The sequence below is a fragment of the Erigeron canadensis genome, chromosome 6 (genome assembly GCF_010389155.1).
Source record: "Erigeron canadensis isolate Cc75 chromosome 6, C_canadensis_v1, whole genome shotgun sequence".
NCBI lineage: Eukaryota > Viridiplantae > Streptophyta > Magnoliopsida > Asterales > Asteraceae > Erigeron > Erigeron canadensis.
Window position 1 is genome coordinate 32,755,043 of NC_057766.1, and position 9,932 is coordinate 32,764,974.

General features: G+C 33.0%; 1 protein-coding gene across 3 annotated transcripts; it reads left to right on the forward strand.

Annotated features, from left to right (window-relative positions):
• The first annotated feature begins 4,326 nt into the window (after nt 1–4,326).
• Nucleotides 4,327–9,698, forward strand: LOC122603230 (SNF1-related protein kinase catalytic subunit alpha KIN10). Of its 3 annotated transcripts, none has more exons than XM_043775885.1 (11): nt 4,339–4,444; nt 5,819–6,013; nt 6,122–6,306; nt 6,380–6,562; nt 6,640–6,771; nt 6,875–7,060; nt 7,262–7,351; nt 7,426–7,509; nt 7,600–7,731; nt 8,859–9,092; nt 9,205–9,698. In XM_043775885.1, the coding sequence occupies exons 2-11, from the start codon at nt 5,827–5,829 to the stop codon at nt 9,316–9,318; spliced, it is 1,527 nt and encodes a 508-aa protein (XP_043631820.1). In that variant the 5' UTR covers nt 4,339–4,444; nt 5,819–5,826; the 3' UTR covers nt 9,319–9,698. The 3 variants fall into 3 exon arrangements, with proteins under 3 accessions (XP_043631823.1, XP_043631820.1, XP_043631821.1); XM_043775886.1 differs by lacking the exon at nt 4,339–4,444 and adding an exon at nt 4,619–4,637; XM_043775888.1 differs by lacking the exons at nt 8,859–9,092; nt 9,205–9,698 and having other exon boundaries at nt 4,327–4,444; nt 7,577–7,731.
• Nucleotides 9,699–9,932: the final 234 nt, after the last annotated feature.

Consider the following 9,932-nt stretch of genomic DNA (forward strand, 5'->3'; position numbering starts at 1 on the left):
TGTCTAGACCTATCTTGATTGATCATTAATTTGATCATTTTTCATTTCCTTAAGACACATTCGAGTCATATCTTTGTGATATTATTGCTTATCTATGTGATATAGCCGGAACATTTGTAGTGATATCTTAAATGATATTCCACGATGATCAAATGGAAATCCTACCAATGCTAACATCTTTTCCAACGTTGAACGTAGGTCTCATAATTGCATTTGTGTAATTTTTGAGTAAACGAGAAGTCTAACAGTGACCTCGGTTTTTACCTAAAAGTCTTTAAGGATAATAGATTGTGGTTATCAAACGCTTCGGCTGTACTGACCATGATTTATATTCTTTGAAGCAATCTCGTGGTTGAAAAGCTACAAGACCGAACTATGTTAGAACATTGCTTTGTGCATATTTCAATGATACATAGGAAATCCGAAAAATGTTATACATTTCTATCGGTCATTTCATTAATCCTTTTGATTTTTGAACATGATTAACGGATCATCCTTATCCGGTCTTTCATTTCTTATCTCACAAAAACAAAAACAACCAACACCATTCTATAACATTTGTATCAAACAACTTCAATGTTTCTCTATGCAAGAGGTTTCTTTTCGCATTTTATCAATCAATGTTTGTATAATGACATTGGTTCCCAACTTTGTCATTATGAGGGGGAGAAAAGATTATGATTGATTGAGAAAGAAAAAGATTATTTGATGGAGTAAAGGTGGAATGAAATGAAATGTAATTGTGATTGAAAAAGAAGTGAATTTTGCGGCCGATACATGCTTATACTCATGAATTGAGGGGGAACATGATTTATTCATAAGAAAGTTAGTTAAATTTTATTCAAGTGTTTACTCTCCAAAAGTGTTCAAGTCAAAAATGACAAAGATCAAAGCTACAAAAGTTGAAAGATTGATTGGAAGATTCAAGATAAAGAAGTAAAGCTTCAAAAGAGTCTTCATCAACATATTTCATTCAAGATCTTCAAGTTGTTCATTTACACTTGTTCAAAAAGCTCCAATACATACTTCAAGGGGGAGAGTACAAGCTTTTGATACTTCATTGTGATACTTCATTCCAAGAAAATAATTTTCTTTTAAGAATCGAAGATTGAAGAACCAAAGACAAGTTTATACCTTCCGCACTTCAACAGACAACTCTGATTCATGGTTCAACAATTTTCAAAGATTCTAGACTCATTCATTTTATTCCCCGTTCAAAAAGAACATTGAGAATTTCATCATGTTTTAACTTCAAGAAGTCCAAGACCAAGATTGATTCAAGTTCTCCAAAGACAGTGAGAAAGCTTTGAAAACTTGTTTCATCACACCAATTGTCTTCACCACCGGGCTCATCAACTTTATTCCTACAAGACAAAATAACACGTACTTCATTCATTACAATATATCACTAAGGGGGAGAATGTTAGAAATCCAAAAATAGTGATAAATTGTAATTTAAGTTAGTGGACTTAGTTGTTGTTAAGACATGGTGAAATGATTTCTAAGGTTGAGAGACTAGGAGTGTTAATTACCTTAATTGTAGATTTAGACTATAAATATCCTCAACTCCTTAGAAATCATAAGCCTTTGATTCATTTTTTTTATACACACACTTAATACATACCTGTTTCTCTCTCTCTCTCTCTCTCTCTAGAAATCTCACACACTAAACACACCAAGAACACACACACTTGATCCACCATTGTTGAGATCGAATCAAGAGCAGAAATCGTGTTATATCATCTATTTTAATTATTATTTTGAATTGATCATGAGTGGCTAAACGTTTAATCATCCACTTTGATGAAACTAGACGAATGATGTGATTGCTATATTTTTAATTCAAAAGAGTTTATTTAATTATCGTTGTTCCGTGATCTTGATGATTTAATTCTTTTTATTAATTAATATGATATTGGTTGCATATAAATTCTTCGTTGGTGGTACCGGTTGAATGTATGTGTGATTTTAAAACGGTTACTTGTCTATGAGTAATTATCACTAGTTCATGGTATGATAGTGAATATCATTTTAAGAAAAAAGTGATTTTGTCAACGTGATTCATAGCGGTTGGTGGTACAACGTTATTGTCACATAGGTGCAATTGATAATTCTATAGTCAATAAAACTAATTGTTGGAAAAGTTGTCTTAGCTTTGGTGGTATCGACTTGGGTAATTTAACTAGTAACTTAGGTGATTTGGTAATTTGTTCACGGTTGGTGGTACCACGTGAGCACCTTAATCTTGTCACGATTATCTTTAAACTCAAACGAATTTGGTCTTCATTAAATGCAATCAAATTTGAAGTCAAGTGAATTCAAGGTGGATGACTTTTATTAATATTGTCTTAAGTTCTTCTTCATTTTTATGCAATTTGTCTTTCAAATTCATTTTAATTTTATTGTCAAAAGAATTTTTGAAGCAACACCCGTTTTCCAAACCATTTCATCAAACAACTAGTCAATCCAATCCCTGAGAACGAACACGGTCTTACCTCTTAGCTATATTACAAATGGTCAGGTCCACTGCCCGATAGTGCGTATATAATATATATCTTAAGATATAACTCAATATTTATATTATAAAACATTTGTTTTTTAAAATTTTTTAACTAAGTAGTTGATAAATACAAAATACCCATTTCTTTTAGTCACTAATTTAAACATTTTAGTCTAAGACGAGCATGATACCCACGCAATACGGCGGCGCTAGCGGGGACGGCGGTCTTGTGGTGTCGGTGATGGTATTATTGGTGGTGGCGGTGTCAATTGCTGTAGGAGAGCAGGTTGATGTAAATGTGATAGTGAAAATATTTTAGAAGATAAGGGTTGAAGCGTAAATTAATTCATTAAAAACATAAAATGTGAAGGGCAATTTCGATAATTTAAAGACAGAATTTTCCAATAAAACGAAATAAGCCCTTTTGCTTTATAAAGAAGTAAAGATACATATAATACCTTTAATGAAATTATTTACAACATACATCTCTCAACTTTTAAAATATTTATATTACTTTCTTTTATATCAATCACTTTTATATTAATATTCGTACAAAATTTATCTAATATATTGTAAGACATATGAAATGGGCTTTAATATTTAATCCGTTAAATATAACAAAATTATTATAATTATCAGTTCTTGGAAGTCTTCCAACTTATTACAAAATACTATTATTGTACTAAAATTAATAAATATAAAATACTTTATAAGACACATTTATTTATATAAAATTATAAGGACCAAAAGTGTTATTGACTAATTATTTAGTCAATAATATGTTATCAAAATGATCTAATGGTGGAGAATAAGAGATGCACTTCAATAAATGATCCTTACTTTTCCAATTTATAATTAAGAGTTTTGTTTTAATATATACAAAAAATTTGTCGTCAATTAAAAAAAAAACAAAATAATTTACATGTCTAACATGTTAGACAATTCAAAACCAATCACTTTCACCAATTAAAGGTTACAAGTTTTATTTTCAAATCTGATTTACATCTACATTTAAAATTTTCTAAAACTTCGTCTATCACCAGACATTGTATAATATAGGGATTAGTTTTATGGAATGAAACCATCTTTGACCGAATGTCTATAGTAGGAAAAAACTAAAGTTGTGTGTATTGTATGTAAGCTACTCGAAAAAATGTTTATTGTATGTAATTCGTTCAAAGTTTCTTACATTCCAAGAAACTAATCCCTATAATATATTAATACATCTTTAGTCCTTTTTATATATATATGTGTAATGTAATATAATATTTCATAATAACTTAATAATAATTTAATCAACTCAGTTAGATTAACTGGTTGGAACCCTAATTTCTATAGATAAATGTCAAAAATTTGATCTTGATGTTCAACAAGACCGACTACACCTCAACATTTTCAATACATCATCGAAGATAGTATTAAAATAAAAAACCATAGGCAACATTAGAGGCTACTTGAGTTTTTTTACCTTAAATATAATTCATGAAATTTAATAAATCAAGATATTTTCAAAACCTTACCAAAATAAATACCCTAAGTACAATTTCCATCTTGCAAGCTGTACAACAAGCATTTCTAAAATTAACTTGATATATTGTAGATTTTAGTATACAACCCTAATTCATGACCCGATTACAAACATATATAATCACCATAATCGCATTACATTTTACTTAATAAATATAAGATTTACTTTTCCAAATCATCTCACCAATAAAAGGAAAGCAAATGTTATATTTTTGTAAAACATATACTTTATTAAATTAAATTAAATTAAATTATTTAATGATTGCATTTCATAACTTAGGAAAGAAAGGTGCACCATTTTCACTATTTATTGTTGCAAAAAAGAAAAAAAAAGCTTTTCCTTTCTTTCTTCTCCCCCGTTCTCCCTCCTCTCAAACCCCCCCTTTTTTTTTTCTTCCCTTTTTGTCACACAAGCAGGCAAGACCTCCATTATTATTATTATTCTTATATTAATTTCTCCAAATTGTATCTCTACATATATTTATTTCATTTGTATATGTATTTATGTTTTGTTATTCATTTTAATTCAATAATATGTAATTGTGATTGATTGATTGCCAGAATTTTGCAAACACAGCAAGATTTTCTTGTGTTTTTACATTGTTACTTGGTTAGTCTACCTTTTTTGGTTTTTCAATTTACAATTTGTTTGTCTTTTTTATTATTTCAAAAAGTTATAATCTTTGTAAATTTGTTTGAATTTTAAATTGTTGGTATTGTTTAATTTGTAATTCAGATCTGTGTTTTTTTTCAGGGTGGGGAAATCTGTGAATTATTGTTTAAAGAATCTTGCTTTTTTAATTCTGTGAATAATTGTTGCGTTGTATGTGAGATTCCCTTATTTTATTATATATTTTATTATATTTTATTTTTATTCTGCTTACAATTTTATGCTTAGTTAATTAAAAAAATGTTAATATTTTTCGTAAATTGGGAAAAAGTTGTAAACTTTTTAAGTTTGAAGAGGTATACTTTACAGAACTAGTATGAATTGTTGGCAAGTACGATTAGCTAAGATGGTTTATGTGTATCGATATGTTGTGATATCGGTTAATTGTATACGGTGATTTTGTTTGTGGGTGATTATAGGCTCTGTAACATGAATATGCTAGTTATGTAGTTCTGTGACTGAATCACGTGATCTGTGTGCTTTCTTGTTGTGCATTGTTTCTCCATTCGTGTTACAGTGATAGTTGCTCATGTGTAGGTCAAGTTTATGAACATGTATCCGTGTAGTTTTTTGTGTGTTTTTTTATCATGACTTTTCCATCTTTTTCATGCATTTAGTAACGTTTTCAACAGTTTCAAACTTCACCCCCTTTGTGTGAACTCTTAAGATAAATGCATCCGTTTTTAGGTATTCCATGATAATTGCAGCATTCTTCCGTATTGACAACTTTTTAAGCTAGGTTACCTATTTTCCCCCAAAGTCATCATGTTGAAACATTTGTGGCATTGCTTTTGGTTCGATAGATGCCTTTTTATTTTGAAAACCATGATCACATTTAGAATACTTGTACGTTATGTGTTCTCTATAGTCTATACTAGTGTATTTTGTTCCGATACTCTTCAATAAATTCATCTTGAAGATATAATGTAAGACATATTACTAGTAATACCTGCTTTCAAGGAATAGCTAATTTAGGATATAGTTATAATGGTTTTGCTTCTTTATAACCTTTCATATTAACAGTAGAATTCAACTAATTCTAATTAAGTGGCTTATGAAAGCTTGCCCTGTTATTGGTTTCATATTTATGTTTTGTGTGATTGGTCAACCATTTTTTTCAGGGTAAGGAATGGAGGGATCGGGGCGTGGTGGGACCAGTGTGGAAATGTTCTTACGCAACTATAAGCTCGGGAAAACACTTGGTATCGGTTCATTTGGCAAGGTGAAAATTGCAGAACATACATTGACAGGACACAAAGTTGCTATAAAGATCCTCAACCGCAGGAAGATCAAAAACATGGAAATGGAAGAAAAAGGTAGGAACTTTGTAAATAATAAAGGCAATACCATAATTAGATTGGTATATCGAAAGTTTAAGCATATATAGAGCAGTTATTAGTTTTCATGAATGTGGGGTTTTGCAGTTAGAAGAGAGATTAAGATATTGAGATTGTTTATGCATCCACATATTATCCGCCTGTATGAGGTTGTAGAGACACCATCAGATATTTATGTTGTCATGGAGTATGTGAAGTCCGGTGAGCTTTTTGATTACATTGTGGAGAAGGGAAGGTTGCACGAGGATGAAGCCCGCAACTTTTTTCAGCAGGTATATTTATGTTGTTATTTAATTTAATTGAATTATATCAGTTGTTAAAACTAACATTGATCTTCTGGAGCAGATCATTTCTGGTGTGGAGTATTGCCACAGGAATATGGTTGCACACAGAGATCTTAAACCCGAGAATCTGTTGTTGGATGCCAAATGTAATGTCAAAATTGCAGATTTCGGTTTAAGTAATATCATGCGTGACGGTCACTTCCTGAAAACAAGTTGTGGGAGTCCAAATTATGCAGCTCCAGAGGTATTAATTGGACATTGTGAGCTTTACACATATCTTCATGGTTTTGTTTTTCCGATCCATGTTATGTATTATTACAGGTTATATCTGGGAAACTGTACGCTGGACCCGAGGTAGATGTTTGGAGCTGTGGTGTTATCTTGTATGCTCTTCTGTGTGGGACCCTTCCTTTTGATGATGAAAATATTCCTAACCTTTTTAAGAAAATTAAGGTACGTGATTCATATACTATTTGGAATGTATCATCATGAAGAGGTTAGTTGTCTAGACCATCAACTAGGGTTTAATCTTTAATTATGTTGATGTGTTATTAAGGGTGGAATATACACCCTTCCCAGCCATTTATCACCGGGTGCCAGAGATCTGATCCCACGGTTGCTTGTGGTCGACCCAATGAAGCGTATGACTATACCAGAGATTCGTGGGCATCCATGGTTCCAAGCTCATTTGCCACGCTACTTAGCTGTTCCTCCACCAGATTCTATGCAACAAGTGAAAAAGGTAACGGATGTGATTGCTATATGAGATGCTATCTTATTGCCATATGGAATTCAGTATAAAAATTCCATATATGTCACAATGCAACTATACGCTATCATAAATAACGGTCTGCGAATGCATGCTACACAGCACATGTGGAATCCAATAAAAATGCATTACTTCCTATTGTAATTGGTAATTAGAGTAGTTTTCTTGTTGCAGACTGATGAGGATATTCTCACAGAGGTGATTAAGATGGGGTTTGATAGGGATGGGCTTATTGAATCGCTCCGTAACCGAGTGCAAAATGAGGCAAGTTATTTTTTTTTTTTTTACTTTTAAGTATTTCATGTCATGATGTTGCTGATTGTTACATTATTTTCCAGGGTACTGTTGCATATTATTTGCTACTGGACAATAGGTTTCGCAACTCAAACAGTTATCTTGGAGCTGAATTCCAAAAGCCTATGGTTAGATTGTTTTTTTAATGTTTTTTTTTTTGTGTTGGCAATCAATATATGACACCTCTTATATTAGGTCCAAGTGTCTAACTAATGCAGGAAGGATACAACCGTATCACTTCAAACGACCCTGCCACATCAGTTTTAGTACAACACTCAACTGGTTATATGGATTATCATGGAACAAATATGAGAAACCAAGTCGATAGGAAATGGGCTCTTGGGCTTCAGGTTATGTTACTGCTTTTCTTATATATGCTTATGCCATCTTTTGTAACTAGCATGGTACCCCGTGGTTTTGGTGGCTGTTGACGGTGGCCGGCCGTGTCTGACAGCTCTCTAGCTGGTTGGCCTGTGGTTGGGATAGTCAATAGTGTAATAGGAGGGGGGAGATAGGTTGCTTGGTAACATGTATATAAATAATGATAAGGTGGATGGTTGGCATGGTGCCTGGTAATATGAATAGGAATGGATGATGTGGCACAGAGTATTGAACCTTAACTGTTGGTGGGTAAATACTCTATATAATTGTATAGATATAGATATTTAACCATCTGGACACAGGAAGGGCCGAGGGCGTGGTAATATGAATAGGAATGGATGATGTGGCACAGAGTATTGAACCTTAACTGTTGGTGGGTAAATACTCTATATAATTGTATAGATATAGATATTTAACCATCTGGGACACAGGAAGGGCCGAGGGCGTGGTAATATGAATAGGAATGGATGATGTGGCACAGAGTATTGAACCTTAACTGTTGGTGGGTAAATACTCTATATAATTGTATAGATATAGATATTTAACCATCTGGACACAGGAAGGGCCGAGGGCGTGGTAATATGAATAGGAATGGATGATGTGGCACAGAGTATTGAACCTTAACTGTTGGTGGGTAAATACTCTATATAATTGTATAGATATAGATATTTAACCATCTGGGACACAGGAAGGGCCGAGGGCGTGGTAATATGAATAGGAATGGATGATGTGGCACAGAGTATTGAACCGTAACTGTTGGTGGGTAAATACTCTATATAATTGTATAGATATAGATATTTAACCATCTGGGACACAGGAAGGGCCGAGGGCGTGTGAGTTTGCTGTTAGAAAAATATACATATACATGTGTGGTTATTGACAACAAGTGACGACTATTGAGTTTCTTGGCAGTAATAAGATAAAGTTCTTTGATTGCATGTTTAGGCATATGAATTTTAGGCCTATGTATCCTTATTAATTTGCAGTTTGTGTTACACCGAAAGCTCATGCTGACGAATGTTAGTTATCTATTATTGGCACATAGTCCATAGTTTGTTAACTAATACTTAATACTGTATATTATCCATTTAAACAGTCCCGGGCCCATCCTCGTGAGATAATGACAGAAGTTCTCAAAGCTCTGCAAGAATTGAATGTATGCTGGAAGAAGATAGGGCATTACAACATGAAATGTAGATGGAACCCTGGCCATCATGAAGGCACAATTAACAACGGCATGCAGAGTAGTAGTTACTTTGAAGAGGAATCAACCATAGTAGATGCCGACAGCACCTATAGCTTACCCAATGTTGTCAAGTTTGAAGTCCAGGTAACATGATGTTGCATACATGCATATCCTAAATCATTTGAAAATATATAGTTCCCGCATACCAAATATTCTAAGTTTCTTGCTAATTGTGTTAGAATGTGTGTTCCTGCAGCTTTATAAAACCCGTGAGGAAAAGTATCTGCTTGATCTACAGAGGGTAAATGGACCCCAATTTCTGTTTTTGGAACTTTGTGCTGCATTTCTTGCTCAGCTTCGGGTTCTCTAGAGTTGGCCAGAAATGAAGTCAGGCTCCTTTTTTTTGGAAAATACCTCATGTGAAGAAAAGCTAGGCTGTATATAAAAGCCTCAAATTTAGGATTATATGTTATAATCTATTTATAGGCAAGTCTTCTGAGCCGATCTTTTTTTGCAACTCTTTAGGAGTATGGGCTTGCGCCTCCGTTTTTAACTTGGTAACTTTGTTAGCTGTCTTCTTTTATAACCATAATTTGTTTTGGTTTATAATAAGAGTAGTATGTAAAAACCTACTCATGGATTTGCTTCATAGATGTGTGAGTTGATGGAATTTATAAATTCACCTATGTAAAAATGTCATTTCTCACTACATATCATTAGTGTCACTGATTGGTGGCCCAATATTTCACATATTGCTAAATGTTAACCTTTTTAAGTTTTCAGAATGTGTTGTGATTGTTACACCACAACCATTGCTCTTTTCAATGTCGTATTTTATGAAGCATAGAGTAGTTTTTGTGGTGTATGAATCACATTACTTTGGATTCTCATCAATATAGAGATGTCCAGATGGTAAGATTCCGTCTCCCAGGGATCAAATGTTTATTACTGATGTGCTTTGATACTTGAGGGGTGTTTTGTTAA